This window comes from Megascapheus bottae, chromosome 5 (assembly GCF_031878675.1).
Source record: "Megascapheus bottae isolate mThoBot1 chromosome 5, mThoBot2.hap1, whole genome shotgun sequence".
Classification (NCBI taxonomy): Eukaryota; Metazoa; Chordata; class Mammalia; order Rodentia; family Geomyidae; genus Megascapheus; species Megascapheus bottae.
In genome coordinates, this window is record NC_143513.1 from 39,299,501 (window position 1) to 39,322,466 (window position 22,966).

Below are 22,966 nucleotides of genomic sequence, written 5' to 3' on the forward strand. Positions count from 1 at the left end.
GGCTAGAGCTCTACCACTTGAGCCACAGCACCACTTTCGGCGTTTTTCTATGTATGTGGTACCGAGGAATCGAACCCGGGTCTTTGTGCATGCTGGGCAAGCACTACCTCTAGGCCAAACTCTCGGCCCCAATTATGTAACTTTTTAAGTAGTTACAAAACTGAACAGTCATCTGAAATTATTATATAAGCTACTATTTATTTATAAAAGAAATTTCATGTGTATGCACTTTAAAAATAAGTTTACATAATAATGTTTTCAAAAATAAATTTCTAAGTCATAGCTGGTGTCTTATGCTTATAATCCCATTAAGTAAGGAGGGTGAGATTGAGACAATCTAAGTTTGAGATCAGCCTAAAGGAAAAAGTACTTGAGACTCCATCTCAACAGATAAAATTGTGGTGGTAGTGCATGCATAAATTTGTCATCCCAGCTATGGCAAGATGCATAAATATGGGGATTACAGTTGAGACTGGAGAAAAAGCGAGATCCAATCTCAAAGCAACTTAAGAACAGCAAAAAGGACTGGAATGTAGGTCAAGTAGTAAAGGGCCTATTTAGCAAGTTTGAAGCCTCAGAGTTCAAACTCCAATACTGCCTAGATAAATAAATCAATTAAAAGTAAACTTCTTAACCTCAATTTAGGCACAATATCCTAAGACATATACTCAATTATGTGTAAGGTTTTCAAGGATATTTCAAGACCTCCAAGAACAATTTTGTATTGCTTAAGGATTTAGAGATTCTGAACAGTCCTGCGACAGAAGCGGCCACAGACACTACTGCCCACTGCTGTCCTTTTGTCTGGACATGGGATACTTACCATAGCAAGAGTCAGTGACTGAGCAGGAGGCAGCAAAGTCAATCTGGAGGAAGGAGTCCTCATTCACAGCAATGTCTGTGGTGACCACATAACGAGTGCTGGCCTTTTCAATGAAGACTAGTGCATCACCAGTGGAGCCGCACACAGGCATCTTGGTGCCTCCTGGGTGAAGCAGCCATTTCTTACTATCCAAAGTTGTAAAATCATCTTCCAATACTGTATTGTCAGAAATATTTCCTCCAATGAGAATCTGAAACATCAGCATAATAATCATAATAAGCCCTAATTCTTAATTTAGTTTTAAGGCACAGTTAAGTTCAGTCCGTTTTTGTTTGTTTGCTGTTATCTGCCAGCCTGCTCAGACCTGGCACTGTACAGACAGCATAATGCTAGGGGTCCTTTCAGAATGCTCTTGTTTATGTGGTCTGATGCCCATCTGGCAGGAAGCTACAGAAAACAAATCAAAGGATTGACAAAACCATTCACAGCTTTCACAGGCCAAATTGTGCCTTTGGAAACTACATGTCTCTAAGCTGGGAAAGCAAAATTTGGCTTACATGGGATTATTTTCCATGTAAAATTTCTATTTAAGGACAGTCCAGCCCTGAGGCATTGCAGTTCCAATTCTTTGCATGAGCTCTACCATTTGTTACCCATTTTATTATATATGAAGATCCCTCAGAATAGCCCATCAAGATGTTGGGGAGATTTATTTTTTTTTCTTCAAAGGCTAGGAAGAAAGATTTGAGACTGAATGTATGTGGCACACCAATGCTCATTTGCATGTTGCCCTTTGCAGAGAATTATAACCTTAATAAAGTCCCTCAAGCCATATGGCAGCACCTTCTATGAGTAGGACCTATGCCTTCTGTTGTAGCATCTATTTTTATAGGCCTAGACAATTGAGGGACCAGAAAGAGAAAGGAAGCTAAAAACCATAACTAATCTAGCTGTGTGCCCTTGGGCAAGTCACTAAACTGTTTGTCCAGGACTTTTCCGTACTGAGCAAGAGGATTGGGCTAAATGCTTCCTAAAGCTACAGTTAGCTTAGATGTCAAAGGGTAGAATAGTTAATCCTGAAGGGACTAACCTGATCAATAACCCAAGGGCTGTAGAAGTGCCCATTTTCCGATGGCTGCCACCAGCGCAGGCGAGTAGAACCAGACCGGGCTTTCAAAGGTATCTCTAGGGCAATGTACCGGCCCACGTTGCTGGAGTTGCTGAACAGGAACTCTTGAAGTAGACTCCAGGAGAGACCACCATTGAGAGAGTATTGCAGAAGCACAGGTTGGCTTCTGGGGTCTGGAACACCTTTACCACATCCCAGTCTCATGAAGAACTGCACAAATCTAACATTCATAAAACTTTACTTTAGACTCCAATGAGACATCCACATCATTAATAATCAACAGGCAACCAGGGCGATACAGGGAATGGATGGCTTTAATGAATTTGATGACTTCATGAATGTCCAAAGCAATCACTTCAAAGCCTGATTTTTCCTTTTGAATGGGAAAGAAGTTAATGGAAGGTGAAGTGTGAAAAGTAGCCATTCTGTGTCTGTATATGTACATCAACTCTCCTCAGAGGAGAATGTGAGGGAAGTTAGAATTCACTGCAACCCTGGGCTGCATAGTAAGATGATGGGAGGATTCTAAGGCTCTTCAAGTTTGGGAGGGTAAATTGTTACTTACTAAAGAGAAACTAGATCCAAGTCCTTAATGTTTGAAACTATGAAAATGTAATTAAGGTGGATCATGCCACATTATTGGGAAAATCATCCATTTGTACGTTTGCCAGGAACTAGTTTTGAGAGACACATTTAAATTCGGCAGTTCTCACACCTCTCTGCAAAAGGCCAGTAGCTTTTGGACGAGGTGTGTTAGGCCTGGGTCTCTTCTCTACTTTTATTTGTGCCAGGGGCAGGAAAGCATGAGTGGGGATTGTTGGTGGGGGGCTGTGCCAGCCTCTGACGGTTGCTGGGTCTGGGAATGGATGATACTGGCCACTGAAAATCGGGGCGGCCAGCCAGTGGCAGCTTTCGTTGCTGGCAGGGAGGCAGACAGAGCAGCAGCAAGCAGCTGGGTGCCAACAAAAACTAGCTCACATGTTATCTTTGGCAGACAAGCTGCTGGTTCCTGATCTGGCCACTATCCTAGCTGGTAATGAAGAATAAATTTCATGTGGAATCAAATACACATCCTCACTAGTAAGTACACACCAAACACTGGAAATAAAATGCTATAATACATATTTTTGATAACATACATAAAATCATTCCTTCCTCATGATCTCCCCACCTCCTATCTCAGGGTCCTGAGAGATTGGGGCTTACATGGAGTACTTTTCAGATCAATATATGCAAATTCTACACAGGGGGCAATGGAGACAGTGCGTAATGGAGCTTTTTAACATTGGATTAATGAAAAGATGCATGGATAGTACTTAGCAACACTAGTATTTCTAAAACAGTAATGATTTACTGAGGAAAACTTTTAGGAAAACTCATATTGGGAAAATATTTCTATTAATTTAATGAACATATAGCTAATAAATTACTAGTGGTTAAGAAAAATCATATCAGTACTATTTACTTGGAAAAACGTAGTAGCATCTAAATTAGAGAAATCAGCTGTGAGGGCAAAATCTAAAATAAAGAATATCCAAATTTAGTTTTGTGTGTGTGTGTGTGTGTGCTAATATGAAAAGAAAATAAATCCTCTTTCTATAACTATAAACTTATATATAGAAATGTATTTTCTACATATTATGATAAAACTTACTTAAATGAAACATTTAGGAAAAGAAAGGAATAAATGTGTTAAGATGTATTTAAAGATTACAATATTTCAGAAATGAAAACATGGTTTTGTTCACTGGCAAAAATAGGTCAGGGTTACATTTTACACATGCCTTTTGAAAATTTCACTTGTTGTTTTTGGCTCATCAGATGATCAAGGGATACACATTTTGACAGGACATAATCCTCTGAGCCAGTTAAAATGTTTGTCTCTGAGTGACTATGATCAGTTTAGAAAATGACTTCTTAGAATGCATGCTAAATCTGTGGAAAGATGTGTATGAAGAATGTGACTGTGCTATAAATGTTCTCACCTAAAATTGCTAATGGAGATAAAATTAATCACAAGTGACTTCAAGATATGCTATATTTCAACTGAGTTGTTTTTGTTTTTGTTTTTACTAAACATAATATAATAAATGTGCACAATTTCTATATAGCCTAAGCGATAGTAAAAGATATCGTGGAGAAGGTGAATAAAGAAGATGCAATGTAATTTCCTTGAGGTTAAAGTAAATTCAGCATTGTTATTTTCTAACCTCAAATTCATGAAATAGCAGAAGTGATTTTGATGTAGTTATTGAATAAATCTTCCAGCTTCAGACTGGAGATGTGAATGGTATCTTAGTGGAGCTTTGATAGTCAAGTGTCTTTGACAGAGGCCTTGTTCTTGAGAACTCCTGGATCCATTACTGTGCATTACAACGTGCTTGACAGTTACCTAGCATGTGATAAGTCCAGGTCTCGTGTCATCAACATGCGTAAACCATCTTCATTGAAAAAGAGGTTGTTTCCACTGGAAAGGATCCCACATTTTCTAGACGGCTTTCCACCACTCATTAATAAGAATCTATCAGATTCTAGCTGACCTGAAAAAGTAGAAAAAGTGTGTTTTGTTTATGACCCCAATCATAGTCATATTATAATTATTTTTAAAAACATGAGTTGTAGGGTCTTGAATTCAGAGCCTTACATTTGTTAGGTAGATACTCTATCACTTGAGGTACACCCAGCCCCCTCCTTTTTTACATAGGATCTTGCATTTTTGCTGGGGTGGACAACAATCCTCCTATTTATGCTTCCTTTATACCTGATATGCTAGGTACAACCATATCCAGCTTTTTATTGGTTAATGTGGAGTCTCCACCTTGACTGGCCTCAGACTATAATCCTTTTGATTTCTGCCTCCAAAGTAGCTAAAATTTCAGCAATAATCCACTGTGTTTGACTAAATTGTATTATATTTTAAAAATATGTGGTGGTAAGTGTCCTTTAAATACACTGAATCTAAAGTCACAAATATTGAAATTTAAACCCTAGTACTCTCCTCCCCAATGGAACCCAACAAAAATGAATGATTACAATGATAATAATAAAACCTTAGCATAGATGTTATTGATCCTAAATTATACTTATGTATAAATTCTTTCACTAAGCTACAAATAATTTGTGAGAAAACATTACCTTCGAAATCATCTTTGAGGAAATCAGGATTTTTGGTGCTTATTTTACAGGTTGGACCTGAGTATCCAGGGTCACAGATGCACTTGGTGCCATTGATGCAGCTCCCATGTCCGTTACACATCTCTTCACATTGGGGACCGATGTAGACATTATCAATGGCCCATGTGACTGGCTGAGAGCCAGCTGGGTAAAAGCCCTGGTACCATCTGAAACGCACAGAGCTGGAAAAGAAGTACAACTCTTAAATAAAAAGCAACAACAGAACAATAGACTTCTAGTAAGTGTATCTTATGAAGGGTAGAAAGTCACCATTTATCACACTCAAGAAGTAGAAAATATTGCTGTTTGCCAGTGCCATAATCCTAACTATCCAGGAAGCTAAGATCTAAGTGTCTCAGTTTGAAGCCAGCCTGGGCAGGAAAGTCCATGAGACTCTTATCTCCAGTAAACTACAAAGAAAAAAAAAAGCTAGAAATAGAGCTGTTGTTCAAGTGGCAGAGCACTAGCAATGCGCAAGAGAAGCTCAGAGAGAGTGATCAGACACTAAGTCCAAGCCCCAGGACTGGCACTAGAAAACATGATCTTCCATCTCAGGAATAAAACTCTATTTTTCAGTCTCTAGGTCTTTTCTGACTAGGTTCCTGCTTCCTGCATACCCTTCCTAACTATGTCAGTATGTGAAAATACACTCAATCTTCCTACTCTCAAGGCTGACTTCCGTATTCAATATTGACTTCCTTAGTGAAGATTTCCTCACTTCCATCATCCACAAAATGAAATTCCATACCCCCATTCAGCAATTATTCCCAATTTATTCTCTCTGGGAAGCCATCAGTCCACTTTTTGACTCTATGGATTTACCCTTTTTGCATATCATCTATAAATGGAACTAAACATTTGTATTTGGCTCCATTCACTTTGCATTTATGTATTCAAAGGTTATTCATGTTGTAGCTAAGTATGCATATTATTTGATCCTTTTATGATTAACATTCCTCCATATGGAAACTATATCCATCATCAGTTGATGAACACTGGCTGTTTCAACCTTTTTTTTTTTTTTTTTTTTGGCCAGCCCTGGGGCTGAACTCGGGGTCTGAGCACTGGCCCTGACCTTCATTTGCTTAGAGCTAGCACTCTACAACTTGAGTCACAAGGCTGCTTCTGTTTTTTTATGTTTATGTGGTACTGAGGAATTGAACCCAGGCTTCATGCATGCTAGGCAAGTACTCTACCACTAAACCACATTCCCAGATTCTTGTTTCCACCTTTTGACTATTGTGCTGCTGTGAATGTGTAAGCACAGGACAAGGGTTTGTTTATTCATTTTTTTTTAGAAATTAGAAGGCTTTATTTGGCAAAACCATTGCTAACAATATTTGTAAGGTTAGATCTATTACTAAAATGGATAGAGGGGCCGGGAGTTTGGCCTAGTGGTTAAAGTGCTTGCCTAGCATGCATGAAGACCCGGGTTCGATTCCTCGGTACCACATACATAGAAAAAAGCCGGAAGCGGTGCTGAGGCTCAAGTGGTAGAGTTCTAGCCTTGAGAAAGTCCAAGGACAGTGCTCAGGCCCTGAGCTCAAGCCCAGGACTGGCAAAAAAAAAAAATGGATAGAGCTAAAGGCGATAGCCCTAATACCCCCCACCACACAAATTTTAACTAAACTGAGTATAGCATTTCACTGATTGTTTTAATTCTTTCAAAGAATGCTGTGAGTTTTTCCCCACATGTTCAAAGACCAGTGATGTGAGTAGTTTCCCCTAAATTAAAAAAATTATTGTAATGGTGATATATACAGTGGTTACAGTTACTTGAGTCAGGTAACGAGTACATTTCCTTTTGAACAGTGTCACTCCCTCCCTCATTTTCTCCCAGTTTCTCCTCTCCTGACTTCCCTCTCCTCAAATTTGAATAGTTTATTTCCCATGAGTGTCAGTGTCTAGTGGGTTTCACTGATAAATTGGATCACAAGGGCTCAATACAGTATGCATACGATCATATAAAGTAAAGCCCAGGCAGAAAAGTCCCCATGAAACTCTTATTTCCAATACATTATTCAAAAAAGATGGAAGTGGCACTGTGACTCAAGTGACAGAGCACTAGCTGTGAGCACAAAGAGGCTCAGAGACAATGCACAGGCCCTGAGTTCAAGCCCCATTAAAAAAAACCCAAAATTTAACCCAGTATCATTTAATACCTAGATACCAACTTTACTAAGCTGCCCTCAAAATGCCAGTTCATAGTTCAACTTCATTTTCAAATACTTTTCAGAGCTTAGTTTTGGCAAGCAGCACTTCTTACCTTTTGAACTTTTCAGACTGCTGAGCTGAGGGAAATGGCTAGAGTTTTCCTTTGAACAAAAGCCTACATAGATTTTTTTGAACTTCTCATTTATTCAAATGTTCTGAATACAAATGAATCCCCTTGGTTGGATATTTATTGTTGCTCACTGCCTTGACACAGAAACTGTAAGCACTGTGACAAATGGGCTGAAGGGTCTGGTTTCACTGTGGCTCCCTTCTGCTGAAATCTTCCTTGGAAGATTTCTCACTGCCACCCTCCTTGGCTATGTCAGCACCTGCTTTTCCAAGCCAATAGTACTCAAAGGATCTGGTTTTTAACCATAAAGTTAAAATTTCAAGCACATAACTCTGCCTCCATTAAGGAAGGTTTTTGCTTGACTCATTATGAAACTGTATAAGGCAAAAGTAACTAGGAAGTTTTAAAGACAAAAAGACTCTAGACTGAAAGACACAAAGAAAATGTGAATAAAATACATTTTGATGTATTTGATGTGAATACATATATTTGAAATATAAATTAGCAGTATGAGGGAGACAAAAAGAATGGCCACTTAGCACCTAGAAACATTTAATATACTTTGTGGTGTGAATCTAATATACAATAAATCTCAGAAAAGGGTAAACATGGATTTTGTAATACTTTATGCCAGCTCGCAATTTCCCATGTTGAGTACAAACCATTGAATGGTTCACTGAGTTGGAGAAAATGTAACTTTTGCCTTCCAGCAATTCAAGCCCGTGTGGGTTTTAAGAACAGGGCACATTCTTTTTTCCTACAAAGACTAAGCAAGACTATGATGGCAAATTCTTCTCTTAACAGAAATGGGTGAAAACCGTTTAAAATGTAGGTTTAGACTGTTCTGAGAGTTGGCACACCCCTTCAACCCATTTAATTTCTTTTCATAAAAATAAAAATGACACGGAATACAAATAACATGATAGTCTAAGTTCTCTACAGTCTCACTGTGAGTGAGTTTTGTAAATGAATGTTTTTTAAACTGGTGGGTGAAAATACAGATGTCTGCATCTCTCTTGCTCATATTTGTAAATTATATTATTACATGTTATATATGAGCCTGGTACAGTGGGCAAGTGTTATACATGCTAAGTCAGGAGGTCTCAGTGACATTGGATGCAAGGTGGGCTGGTGTGGGCAGTGTCTGTCACAGTGAGCTTACCTCCTAGCTTATCCATGCATTTCAAGTGGGGCCTTGCAAAGCATTGAAGGTTGGTGGAATCATCTAATTCATGACCTTTGTGTGTGTGTGTGTGTGTGTGTGTGTGTGTGTGTGTGTGTGTGTGTGTGTGTTCAACATGAGGTTTAAACTCAGGTCCTTATGCTTGGTAGGCAGATGCTCTACCACTGAACCATGCTTCTAGTCTTATGTTTTCCTAGTTATTTTTGTTATAGGTTCTCCATTCCAGCCTAGATGAATGCCTGGACCCTAATCCATCTGTTTTAGGCTTCCTATATTTGCTGGGATGGTAGAAACACGCCACAATATCCGCTTTTTTCCAGTAGGAAAGTACACTTTTCTATTAGAGCTGGCTTAGAACTGTGATACTCTCAATCTCAGCTACAATGTAACTTGGGATGACAGGTGTACAGTTCACCACTGTGCCCAACAATGGATTGGGACTGTGGTCTCTCAAATGTCTCTGCTTATGCTGGCTTTGAACTATAATTCTCCCCTTGTCAGCCTCCCAAGTAGGTAGGATACAGGCAAGTGTCTTCTTTCTAAAACCTATCTTTGATGGTTATTAAACAACTCTTCATTAACATTTTTATTAGTGTATATTAATTGTGCAAAAAGGCTCCAATGTGGTATTTCCAAGCATGCATATGATGTACCTTGATCAAATTCGATCTTTATCCGATTTCATTTTTCTTAGCTAGGACATTTGCTGTCCTCTAAAGAGAAAGCTTGGTTTCTCAGCAATATGATAGACACTAGTGGCACACTCTAGTCACACTCACACAGTCTCTTTGGATTGCTATAATAAAATGATACAAATTAGGTGAGTTCTAAACAGGAATTTATTTTTTATAGTTCTGGAGGCTGGGAAGTCCCTGATGCAGATACCTCCACATTCCATGTCAGCTAAAGTTCATAGATGGTACTTTCTAGCTGTGTCCTCATATGGTGGAAGGCATGGCAATTTTCTGTGATGTCTTTCATAATGACATTGCTTTCATTTATGAGGGCTCTTCCTTCATGACCTAGTCCCTTCTTCAAAGACCCCACTGGCTAATGTCATCTCCTTAGGGCTTAGGATCTCAACATAGAAATTTGGGAGGTTGGGAAAGGCATAACCATTTGAACCATAGCATTGTGTATGTCTGACACCCAGACCTTTACTCCTAACGACCCTGCTCGTGGACACAGTATTTGGAAAGCTATGTTTCTGGATTAGCACATGGATTTCTGGCCATAACCCAATGGTTCAGATTTTCTTCTCAGGAAATTTGGAATGGAGATCCAGAAGATGAGACCTGTGGTCTATGGAGTAAGGGAAAAAATAAGGATCCTGAACTTCTGTTGCTGTTAGGGAGGTACGCATACTTCCTGTGCTGAGTCAATACCCTACTAAAGAATCCTGAGGACATTTTGATCAGAAACGTTTACCTTAAACATATGAACTAATGATCTCATGTAATAACAAGGATTTGTAGGTAACAGAGTTAACCACAGAAAGTATTTAAGCCTTTATCAATCAAATCAGGAACACTTTTCTGGAAAGATGATGAAGAAGGAGTGGACTGTGTTCAAAGGGAATACAGGCTTTTGCTATTTCTCTTTCACCTTTTTGGAAAAGTGCCAGGTATACTAATAGACCAAGCTGATTTTTAAAGACCTAAGCCTTCTAATTATGCCCACGATCACATTGGGAATAGAAGTCTGTTCCTATCTTAAAACTGTGATGTGAGTACCTTCTTCTTTTTAACACTTGGAATAAAGGTCTTTCTTCTGAAAGAAAAGGCTGGTACTCAGACGCAGGCTGTGTTGCTGACTTCCTCCTTCTCCCTGTCCCCCTTCATGTTATTAGTTTTATTTGTTGAAACCATATTCTTCGTTTCACTTCTATTAGAGTTGAAATCCTTTAACTCCAAATAGCTTTTCAACAGAGGAGTCAAATGTTCCAGGAATAATGAAAGAGGCTGAGGAAGTAGAAATGCTTGGGGGGAAAGTGCTAAGCATTTTAAAATTTTTACTAGACACAGGGAATCTGCTGCGGGCTTTTCTTTGACATACATGCTCTCCTCCTGCATGACACAAAAGTAGATATTCAAATGTATTTAATTCTAACTGTATTTATAAGGGTTGGGCATATTAGAGGAGGGTCAGAGATGAAGAGAAAGCCATATTTCTATTGTTTCCAGATCTTTTAAAGATCCATGGGGAAATGCATGTCTCTCTGTGCAGTTCACAACATGCTCTGAAATCCACCTTCAAACTCTAAGTAAGTATTATAGCAGCTCTGTGTCCTGTGTTTTAAGTATCTATCGATCTGCGTCCAGCTTGAGCTGAAAAAGAGACGCAAGGTGAAACTTCCTCCCTGACAGAGTGGCAAGGCTATGATGGCTGCAGGGACCAACTGTCAAGTGAGAAACAAAAGCAGTACTAGGCCACAGACAGAGATGCTCACCCGCAAAGATGCAGCTTCCCAAAGTGCACGACCTCCCTCCTCCAGCCCTGGGTGGTCCCTGCGTAGTAGGTGCTGCTGGGGTGGTGCTCGGTGGAGCATAAGGAGCTGACGTGGCTGCTGCTGTGGTAGCAGAGGGGGAGCAGCAGGTGCCAGGTGGCCCCAAAGTCCCTTGAAAATTCCAGTCTGACCGGATCAGCAGATGAGCTATCAGTGGAGCATCCAATATTGATCTTGGCATAAAAGAAAAAAAAAGAATGATACAGATTACTTCAAAGCAACAAGCCTTGAAATAATTTGGCACTTAATTTTTTTCCTAGAAATTGTCTGGCTGAAATATTTAACACTGTGGGATTCTGTTTTGTCTGAGTTATATCAGGATATATATTGCTTTAAATTACATTTTTTCCTCCAAAGATTTCATGAAAAATTTATTTACCTTTATTTTATGAGAAACTGAGAAGTGAGCAAGAAAAGGCTGGGACAATTCTAACTTTTATCTTTGTCCATTTACATAGTCAACCCAAGGAATTTCATCATAATGAAAAGAGTGTTTCCCTACCTCTAACTTAGTTTTGCCCTAGTCTACTGGATAGGAATATCTCTTTTCCCTTCTGAGAACACTTTCCAGATAATTCCAAAAGTCTTGAATTTGGGGACATTTCTACAGAATACATTTCTACAAAACAGAATACAATCATTTTTTCTTTTACTACTCTAGTGTATGGAAAGTATGCATTTAAGGTGTACAAACTGCTGTTTTGACATAATTTCACATAGTGAAATACCTAACACAGTCAAGAAATTAATCTATCCATCACTTGTATAGTTACTATGTATACATAAGCAAACAACATCTAAAATACATCCTCTTAGCAAATTTCTAGTGTATTGTATTTTAAGTATAGTCCTCACCATATACAGTAAATATGCAGACTTACCCATCCTACATAACTACATATTTCTTTCCTATCCTATATAACTACATATTTCTGTCCTTTGGTCTACCTCTCTCATTTCTTTCCTCAGCCACCTTTCTATTACTTTTATGTAAAGAACTTGTTAATAGCCATTAGGGAAACAACTATTTCATTCCTTTTTCCATGCTTTCAGGTACAATAAATTAAATCTTAAATTAAGTGTATGTGATTCTCTTTATGAAAAAATGCTTTCTTCCAGTTGGGATGAACACATTCTTGCTTTTATGCAATCACAGCAATGACAATGATATGCAGCATATGTATGACTTTATCCCTTTACTTCTTCATGAGTGAACTATTGACATTTGATAAAATGCAATTTACAGGTACGTGTTTCTGTATTAACTTTTTCTTGTTGGCAGTAGTGCCATTTGAACTCAGGGCTTCCTGTTTGTTAGGCAGACACTCTACTGCTAAGCCATGCCTTAGGTCCTTTAATGCCTGGTTATTTTTAAAATAGGGTCTTACTTTTTATTTGCCTTGACTGGCTTGGATTATGATACCCTATTTATGCTTTCCACATAGTTGGAATGGCAGGTATATTCCACTATAGCAGTTATTTTTGTTTTATTTTTCTGATGAGATAGGATATCATGAATTTTATTTGCTTAGACTGGCCTTGAACTGTGATCCTTTCAGCTTCCTACATAGTGAGTATGACAAGTATGTGCTACTGTTAAAATAAATTCTTTTGAACTCATTACCTTGGTTGATTTGAGATCATGATTCTCCCAAATCTCAGCCTCCAACTAGCTAGAATTACAGGCCTGAGCCTCTGGTTCTTGGCTCTGCCTGAATTATTTTGGTAAGAGAACAAAGATGCTACCTTTTAGTAGTATTTAAAACATTTTATATATTATATACAAAATATAATAAAAAACTGAAAATAGATGCAGAACAATTTTTCCATTAGAAATAATTTGATCTTTAACTTCTGAGATCACAAGACCCAACTGTAAGTTAAGACTCATGGGCAGATTCAAAATTGTGTTGGTACAATTTGGAGCTATTGTAATTAAGTTTATTGACTGTGGGTACATACTTATGCCATAATACTTTGCTGAAATTCATCTTTGGTTTTGCTGATTTTACCCAAGTTTTAGAATCATGTGAAGAGATTCATGAATTTACTTTATTGAAAAAAACATAAGACATTCATGAATATTAAAAATATAAAGTAATATATCTAAAATGATAAAATGGTGTGATATTGCTTTATATGTAAAATTCATAGAAGCATGATAAATATTATATAAATGTGCTGGTATGGCATAGATTTTAGTTACACTGACATGAGACTTAAGAAAATTTAAGTCTCACGTAAAAATTAAACCAAAACCAAATACCAGAATAATGTAATCATTGTTTGTTTTTATAATGAATAAAATTGTTCTAACTAATTGTTATAGTAGAGTGAAACTATGCTGTAAGAAAGTATAAGAATGGGTTCTGGTAGTGAAAAGTAAATTATGATGCCCAAACATTTCATATTCTTGCCAAATGAAAAGTCATGATGTGTGGAATTATCTAGATACTCTCTGCTTTCCTAGATTTTGCTGGAAATAAAACATAAAAGTTCTTCTAAATTAACAAAGTTAAATACCTCAAACTGTATGATGGTGTTCTCATTCACGTTCAGGTCCCGGGTAGTAATGGAATGCTCCCCAATTTCATTAGAAACAAACACCATCGCTGAATCTTCCTCCCTGTTACTCAAGAAAACAACATGGAAATTATTTTGGTGCAATTTCACCATGACTTGTATAGAACAATGGATTGTTTTTAGTTCCTCAGTTACACACTTACGGTGTTCCTTTGGAAGAATATGGGCAATAAAGACCGATGTTACCACCCGGATAGAAAAACCAGTTGTCTTCCCTGGGCCCAAAGTCAAATGTATCCAGAAGTATCACAGGGTTGTTCAGATTATTTCCATCAATAATGAAGTCATCAACAATCCAGATTTCTTCTTTCTTACCTAAGACATTTTTGGAGAAAGCAAGTTTTTCCAAAGATAAAAATCACATGGACACTTTTACTCATTGACAGCAAGTAAACGACAGAAGGATCTCAGTAACAACAGGCTGAGCATATGCCTTCAAGACAAGACCCACAAACAATTTAACAGTGTATTCACAGTGATCAAAGTGTGAAAAAAGTTTAAGCTTGCAAAGCATACTAAGTTGGCAAAGCACAGAAGTGCCTTACTAACTTCAGAAAGCTGTGACAAACAGCTTATGGACCTGCTCTGTCCTTTTCAGTCACAACAAAGCTGTGGGCCCTGCACAGCAGGAGTGGAGACAAGTGTGGTTGGTATTTGGGGGACTCTGCTTTGGTCTGTTTGGTCTATGAGCATGGATTCAGAGATGAGGTCCACTACTTGACAACTTAGGGTTGTTTTCTAACATTCATCCAATGGCTTAGCACTGAGTTTTGCTTCCATTGGACTGGGACTGAAAGATCATGGCCAATAAAATATTGTCCTGATCACTCACTGTGTTTAATCATATAATTGACTTGAAACAGGAGATTATGTAATGCTTTCTTAATGCCTTGCAATACTCTCCATGTTTATTCCAAAATGTGTGGTAGTGTATGAGCACTTAGACAGACCATTCATCCACTGTCCTGGGCTCTGACTGACTTGGGTCAGGTGTTTGAAGGAGGTATTATATAGCTGAAGACAAGGACAAACCTGGCTGCATTCATTACACACTGTCTTGACTGAACTTGAATTGCAGTAAAAAAATCAGGCTAAGCCGAAGCCTTGAGATTTTCCCTAGGTCCTACTCCTTCACTGACACCTACTTAGTACAATTCATATGAAACATTAAAGGATCTATAAACAAGGAGCCTGCAGCAATAAACTGATGTGGTAAAGGAAATCAAATGCCCCTATCTTTGTCGAATTCTTAGAGCTTTCTGTTTCCCGTTTTGCAAGTGGGTATGGGAATACAATTAAAATAATCATATGTACATTTCAGATATTACGCATGGACAACAATCTTCTGGATTTTGAAACTCACCTTTTTTCTTGGTTGGATATTATGTTTAGTGTATGCATACAGAATATGCCTTGTACAATATATATCTGATAGATTTGCTTATTACATGATCCATTTAGGCAAAACTCCTGTTCGTCTGTCTTCCTATATACTTATCTATTTATGTATGTACCTACAAGTTGTTTTCCTATTTTTTATTTATTAGTTATAAAAGAAATAAATTTTGGAGATGTTCATTTTTCATATCCATTTCTCCATTACCTCGGAAAAGAATCTGCTAAATGTGGAATTTGTGCTTATTTAGATGATTAAGTGCATGATGTTGTAAAATTTGGTCCTTTTTAATTGACAGTTAGTAGAAATATAAGCAGAACTGGAACATTAGAAATTCATAAAAACCATTTTCTGTAACCATTTAAAATATTTTAATCTAAATCCAGTCATTTTAATTTACCACTGAAGCAAATGTATGTGACAAGAATATAATATTAGGCACTCTCACACTTTGCCACTACATTTCTACAATGTACTATTTCACTAATAAAATGCTTAGTTAGAAATGTGCATTCCTATGTGAGTTCAACACAAATATAGTTACAATTGGTAGTACTGGGCTGGTAGTACTGAATCTTGACTCTCAGTTCTCAGCCTCCTAAGTAGCTAAGTTTATAAGCATTAGTCACTGGTGCCTTGTGTAATATTAGAAGACCGTGATGATTACTGTGACTATTGTTATTATTATTACTGCCAGTGCTGGGGCTGGGGCTTCTACTTAGGGCCTAGGTATTGTCCTTGAGCTTTTGTTTGGCTCAATGCTAGCAACCTACCACTTGAACCATAGTTATTCTTCCAGCTTTTTTTGGTGGTTAATTGGAGATAGAAAAAAGTCTCATGGATTTTCCTGCCTGGGCTGGATTTGAACCACTATCCTCAAATCTTAGCTTCCTGAGTAGCTATGATTACAGATGTGAGCCACTGACTCTAAACTAGATGATAATTTTTTAAATCTTAGTTCTGTGACAGGATTCAGCTGTATTTACCACATGGAAAGAATGTAAGTTCTCCAGTTAAGCTGAAGAGATGATATATGAAGATACATGAAGTCAAATATTCCTTGACAACAGACAAAAGTGAAGCAAGTAATATGCATGATCTATAAAAAGCTACCAAGAAAACCCTTTAGAAACAAGTACATTAATATATTGTTTCTACTGATGCCAGAACATGATCATTTTTACCGTTATTGTAAGGTTGCCAGAGCCGGAACCTCGTAGTATTGGTTTGAGCACTGTATGGCAAGGGGACATTAATGAAAAGTATGTTGGTCGTTTGAGGGAAGTAAAATTCATCCATCAGATGCCAAATGATTCCTCCGTTCACAGAGAATTGCAAGAGGATAGAATGTGACCGCTCAGGAGTACCTGGAAAGAAGGTAACACAGGCATAAGGCATGTTGTGAGAACAAAGGAGAGAGGATATTCTTAGCTTACTTTTTTTGCTATCAGGGCTTGAGCCAAATTATGTTTATATAGAGGCTTTACAAGCCCAAAGGCTTCACAAGTTCTTGGAAGTGATGACAGGATAGGTTTTGTATATGAATGCAATTTTTAAAAATTATACCAAATCTTGGATTTGCATATAATAATTCTCTTTCAGATGTGTGTATGCATCATTTTTTATTTAGAAACTCAATGTCAGATATATTTTCAGTTCTATTGGTATCACAGTTTTACAAAATCAAATATTTAGACCTTAGTCTATAGACAAAAAATATTTTAAAATTTACACCCACAATGTCTTGATTTTTAAGGGAAATCATTTTGTTAACTCTGAAAAGTCAGAATGACAGAGAGAAGGTTTCTCAGAGCTCATCTCTATAAAAATTCAAATTCTTCATAGATTAAGAGAATGTCAATTTTCTTAACCAAATTTTCTTAAGCAGTGGTGGAAATCATCAGGGTTATAATGATAAATGTAATTATTATAAAATAAGTATGGTTCATTTATTTGTTTATTTAAAATAAGGAAGGGAAGGGGGAAAACAAGATATTTGGGAGGGGGTGAAAGGAGGAAAACGGGGATATAAACACGAGAAAGGGTATCAATGTGTGAGAAGTAATGTACCCACTACCTGACGAATGTAACTGTAACCCCTCTATACATTATCCCGACAATAAAAAAACATAAGTATGATTACTAGAGTTACATGAGATCATTTACAACCAAAAGTTACTTTAACAGTAAGCTGAACTTACATTAAAGAACATTTGTGAAATGGATGTACGTGAGTTTATGACAGCTCTTCCATATAATGAAATTGATGGCCTTGAATCTGTTTTCTTTGTGGAGGAGGAATTATACACAGAGGATTTTCTTGAAAGAAAGCAATGAATGTTTACTTACAGGAACAACTTACCTTTGGCTATAAATCTAAGTGAGAACTGGACATACATAGTATGAGTACAATCTAGGTCTCTTGAAATAAGCATTCTCAGTCCTTCCTGAAAACAAAAACACACATATTAAGCAGCCTTATTTCATTTGTAGATCTTATTACCTGCCTCCTATTAAGTAAGCAGTAGTAACATACCATGAGTTATCAATAAGCAATATCCTGTCACTTGCAAAAGCAAAGATGACACCATTCCTGCTTCCCTGTTAATGACTTTCAGTTTCTGTGCTTGAATAACACAATCCCATTGTTTCACCTTTCAATCTTATTCTGCTGTGATTTAGAAAGAACAGAACAAAAATGGCAGCACTATCTATTTACAGGCCATAAAAAATATAGTCTCCTTTGATCACAGCATGCTTGGGAAGAAGGAGGATGCAGATGGGAAGCTTGCCAAGGGCTCCTGCTGCAGGCCAAGAACTAATAGGTAACTTTTTCAGTGTTCCAAGGAGTCTCAGGACCTCCCTACTCCCTTGTCTGCTCTGCCAGCCCCAGGAGGCTCTCCTTCAGGCTGACACAGCACTCCCCACTCCACACACTTGGTCAAGTGAAATAAGGCATAACTACAGTAAGTCCTCATGCCGAGGCTGTCACCACTCATGCAGAGACGCCAAGAAGCAAGGAAAGAGATCACATGAGCTTTAGTAATTTTTTCTGCCAATTAACTATTTCTGGTTGCCTGAGATTGACAGCTGGAAAGCTTGTTTTCTTCATGTGTTCACAGGATTGTGGTGACAGCCAAAATGACAGATTCCACTATGCAAATATCTCAAGATCCAAATAGGCCTTTTATTTTGCTTGGTGCAACTGTTGAATATGGTAACACCTCTTGGCTTATGGCTGTGATGCTCAATGGATACTGTCAACTAGTTCTTCTTCTTCTCTGGTAATCTTTGTGGTACTCAAGACATCTTACTGTTAGGTGGACATTCCAGTCCTTTCTTTCTTTTTGTGTTTAATCTGGTTATTTTGGGGTCACCCTTTGTGCCCAGGCCAGTCTGGAATGAGATCCTTGTATTTATACTTCCCACTGCCATAGCTAGGATGACAAGCACATGTTACCACACCCAGCTTTTCATGTTGAGGTGAGGTCTGGGGAAAAAATACAAATCTGTAAAATTTAATTTTATTGTAAAGGTGATGTACAGAAGGGTTACATTTACATACGTCAGGTAATGAGTACATTTCCTTTCAAACAGTGTCACTTCTTCCCTTGTTTTCTCCCACTTTTTTCCCTCCCAACACCCTCCCAAGCTGATAGTTCATTTTCAACATAGTATCTAGTGAGTATCACTGCTGCATCAGTTCACCCTTGCCCCACCGTTTTTGTGCTTCCTCTATGTACCCACCCCAAATAGATAAATGTATATGTCTATAAATCTACAAGTAAACATAATAGATGGTAAAAGACAAAAAAATTATACATGATAAGAAAGACTCTAAACATTCATACAGTGAGACCAAAGGAGAATACTCTTAGGAGAGGATCACAAGGGCTCAATAACTACATACATATGACAAGATAAAATGAAGTTTATCAAAGTGAACACCAGGAAATGGAAATAAGAGGTTTCTAATTTTACTTTTTATGTTTTCCCCTCCATTTTGTTGCTACCTTGGGAATTTGTTTATTCTTGCTCTGCTTTCTCCCAAGTAGAGAGGAAAACAGACATGTGCCTCCATGCCTAGGTATTGGTTGAGATAGGATCTTTTCAGATATTTTCCTGGTCTGGTCTTGAACTGCTATCTTCAAACTTCATTTTTTTGTATAGGTAGGATAATAGGTATGAGCCACTGGTGCCTGGCTAGATATGTATGTTGCTTTTTCATCCTTTTCCAAGGTATAGTGACCCATTTGTGCCAAATATGAAGAATTCTTTTGCAAACAAGCTATTTTATTAATAGGCCCAATTCCTGTATCCATAAACATTAAAAAGAAACTATCATTTCCTTTTTTATGAAAGAATTCCTTTCTAGGTCAAACCTCAGCTTAGTGAATGAGGTCTACGGAGTGCTCCATGTCTTGCACAGCCAATGAACAGTATGTCTAGTACATAGAATGCTTGGCTGCGCTTGCACCTGCATGGCTAAAGGGGAAATAGGGAAGACTATGTATCTTTCTCTTATTTATAGGACCAGGGTAATTCTATTGCTTAAAATTTTATCAGGCAAAGACCCTTGAATCATGAAAAATTATAGGGCTTCTGCTTTTTGATTTTGTGAGTGGCTTCACGTGTATCATAAGTTAGCTAGTGGTCATGCATCTTAGATGAGATTAAATTTAAAAAACCTTACAGTATTCCATATGAAATGTGGTACTTCAAACAAAGGGTTTATCTTTGTGATTATTGTTCTTAATGTACTATGTTATTTCTTTTCTTTTTTTGACCTTATGGTTAATTTCATGTGGTTTCTGTATTTGGCTTTGTTACCTGGTATATTGTATCTGTGTTTGTTTATTTGAAATAGGGGGAAACAAGATGATTGGGAGGGGGTCAGGGGAGGGAAGCTGGAACAAAAACATGAGAAGGGGTGTCAATATATGAGAAGTAATGTACTCATTACTTGATAAATGTAACTGCAACCAATCTATACATTACCTTGATAATAAAATAAAATTTAAAAACACAAATATGCTGCCTCAATTTCTTTGGTCTTTGAAAATTCTTTGGGACTTGTAAGTCACTCAACATTTACAAGCATTTCTCCCTTCTTATCCAAAACCTGAGAAGAATTTGGATTCAAAGAAAGATAACACTATAAACTATAATTGAAAAAGCTCCAGGGTGCCTAATTTTCTGAGTGTTAAGCATTCATCATTAAGGTTGTATATAGGCCCATGCAGACTTTTGTCAATGACTTCATTTGCACACCTATATTGGTCAATGTCCCCATGCTGAGAGGGGCAAGATGTAGCATGTAGTCACATATACAGACATACCAGCAGAGCAGACTTTCACTCAATTGATTAAAATTTCTCTTACCAGACATTTAGTGTGAAATACAAAAGTATACTACTAGTGCTTGAGAATGCTATTGAATTTAACTTCACCACCAGGGATGGGAAAATGGGAGGAACAATATATATATATTTGCCAGTCCTGGCTTGATGGGCTTGAGCATCCTGTCCTTGGACTTTCTCAAGGCTAGAGTTCTACCATGTGAGCCTCAGCACAACTGCTGGCTTTTTTTCTATGTATATGGTACTGAGGAATCCAACCTGGGTCTTCATGCATGCTAGGCAAGCACTTTTACCATTAGGCCAAACTCCTGGCCCCAAGGGGAGGAACAATTTTATAAAGAAAGACGAGAAACAAGCTCATAAAATTATTTTGACTATATTATAATAGCATAAAACGCTGCATTCTAGATTCTAAAAATTAGATGTATATAGATGTAGTTGCCACATAGAACAGAAGACATTATTGCCCAATGAAAGGAAAAACTTAATGCCCAAGTAATTATCAAAAATGATTGTGGTAGGTCACACCTTTAATCTCATGTACCTGAGATCAAAGGATCATGGTTGAAAGCCAGCCTAGGCAGAAAAGGCTGCTAGACTTCAAGTCTAAAAAGCTAGGCTGGAGATGTGGTAGAGCACCAGCCATAAACAAGTCAAGTGAGAATAAGGCCCTAATCTCAAGCTCTGGGACAAGGGACAACAAGAAAAGGGAGAAGGAAGAGAAGGGAAGAAGGAAACAAAAGAGAGAGGGGGAAGGAAGGAAAGAAAGAAAAGGAAGGAATGAAAGAAGAGAGAGGGCAAGGAAGGAAGGAAGAAGAGAAAGAACAAGAGTTGTGTTTAATGGAAGAGGAAACCTACTTTGGTCTAGAAGATGGCAACTAAATGTAAAATAATGTGTCATCTGACTCAGAAATACAGTGAGTGAAGATGGCAATATACAGAGTAATATGGAAAAGTGCAATTTTAGCTGACCCCTTTAAAAACGAGGGATGTTCCAGATTTGATGGTTTCACCATTCAGATTTCCTCTCTCTGCACCATACACTTCAGGCCAAAGGTCAGGATGTAAGTTCCCGTTGAAATCATCTTTCAGAATGGAGGGGAGTGGAACAATGGGAACACAGTAGGGTCCACCAAAGCCCCGGTCACACCTAAGAAAACAATAGGAGGAGAATAAGCATCATTTATGTTGAGGTCATCAAGCCAGTTAAAATGTTTCATTGGAAGGGATGATCAGTTTTATTAACTTACACACAGCGCCCAGCATCACAGATCCCTCGTCCTGAGCACATCCAAGGGCACCCTGAGGCCAGGAGAACGTTATCAATAGCCCAGGAATCAGCTCCCACAGTGTAGTTGGCCTGAATCCATCGGAACCGGGTCCTGGGAGAACTAACCAAAGAAAACACATGCCGGTGTGACAAGAAATTTGGAAGCACTTCTTGTCATTCTCTTTTCCCTGTAAGCCCCTTCTCAGGACCCAGCTCTCTTGTTACTGAGACACTTTATTTTCATATTGTCATGGACACTCTTACGTCTTGATCCATACATAGGAGAACTTGAAAGCATGCCACTGAAACACTTAATTACTTTTTCCTATAAGAGTCAAATACTCATTTGAAATATGCAAAACTTTAGCTTTTACCCACTTGAGCTTTATCAACTTTGTATTCCTATTGCACTGAGATATGATGGTGATAATGATGATGATAATAATAATAAAACTAAGGACACTTTACTGTGGAAAAGTCTCACATTTTGCAGAAGAGTCAACCTGGCTTATAGGTTTTAGAAACTTGTTTTTTTTGTTTTGTTTTTTTTTTTTACAATAGTTTGAAAGCAAGATTTGGCTTTGTAAAACTTTTGGATCTCAGCTTTGAGATCAGAAACTCCAGGCAGAGTGTGCTTCTCTTCTTCCCACACATTCTATGCATAATCATCATGCCGAGTAATAGAATCCCCCATGTGGAATCACAATCATTTTCAAGTCAGGTGCCAGAATCCTAACATTCTGGCAGGTAGCCAAATGATAATTCTCACTTGGTAGAAAATGGAAGGTAGACAGTGATCCTCTTCCAATTCTGGAATCTTTCCGAGGTGTAAATCGAACTTTCTGTGTAGTGCAGACAGCCAATGGTTGGAGGCACACATTCTTCTGTGACAAGATGCCAATCCTTGCCATTATTCAGAGAATACTGGAGCTGCACACTGTGGGCCTCACTGAAGGGCTTGCTACAGCCCATGCTCATTTCAAATTGTAAGAAGGTAGATGCTGACACATGAAAATCCCAGGTCTCAGCATAACGAGGTTTTCCTACCAAAACAATAATGAAGTTGAATGGTAGCATCTAAGTGTGCTCTTTTTTTTTAAATCAGAAAATTTTTTGTAATTAATAGAAGAATTATAGTTATATTCACCAGATAGAAGGTGCATTACTTCACAAACATTGATACCCTTCTCACGTCCCTGTCCCCATTTCCCTCCTCCTACCCCATCCCCTCACCTTGTTTTCCCCCTTCCCTATCCTA

General features: G+C 37.9%; 1 protein-coding gene across 1 annotated transcript in view; it reads right to left on the reverse strand.

Moving 5' to 3' along the window:
• The window catches only part of Reln (reelin), a 422,671-nt gene that overhangs the window by 50,193 nt on the left and 349,512 nt on the right, over nt 1–22,966 (reverse strand). The window contains exons 34-45 of the mRNA XM_090332938.1: nt 22,478–22,751; nt 21,689–21,829; nt 21,411–21,588; nt 17,441–17,525; nt 16,263–16,445; nt 13,826–13,997; nt 13,623–13,725; nt 11,043–11,272; nt 5,088–5,308; nt 4,345–4,492; nt 1,914–2,172; nt 824–1,073 (exon numbers count right to left, since the gene is read on the reverse strand). Coding sequence (XP_090189064.1) covers nt 824–1,073; nt 1,914–2,172; nt 4,345–4,492; nt 5,088–5,308; nt 11,043–11,272; nt 13,623–13,725; nt 13,826–13,997; nt 16,263–16,445; nt 17,441–17,525; nt 21,411–21,588; nt 21,689–21,829; nt 22,478–22,751 — 2,244 coding nt within the window. The remainder of the gene's footprint in view (nt 1–823; nt 1,074–1,913; nt 2,173–4,344; nt 4,493–5,087; nt 5,309–11,042; nt 11,273–13,622; nt 13,726–13,825; nt 13,998–16,262; nt 16,446–17,440; nt 17,526–21,410; nt 21,589–21,688; nt 21,830–22,477; nt 22,752–22,966) is intronic.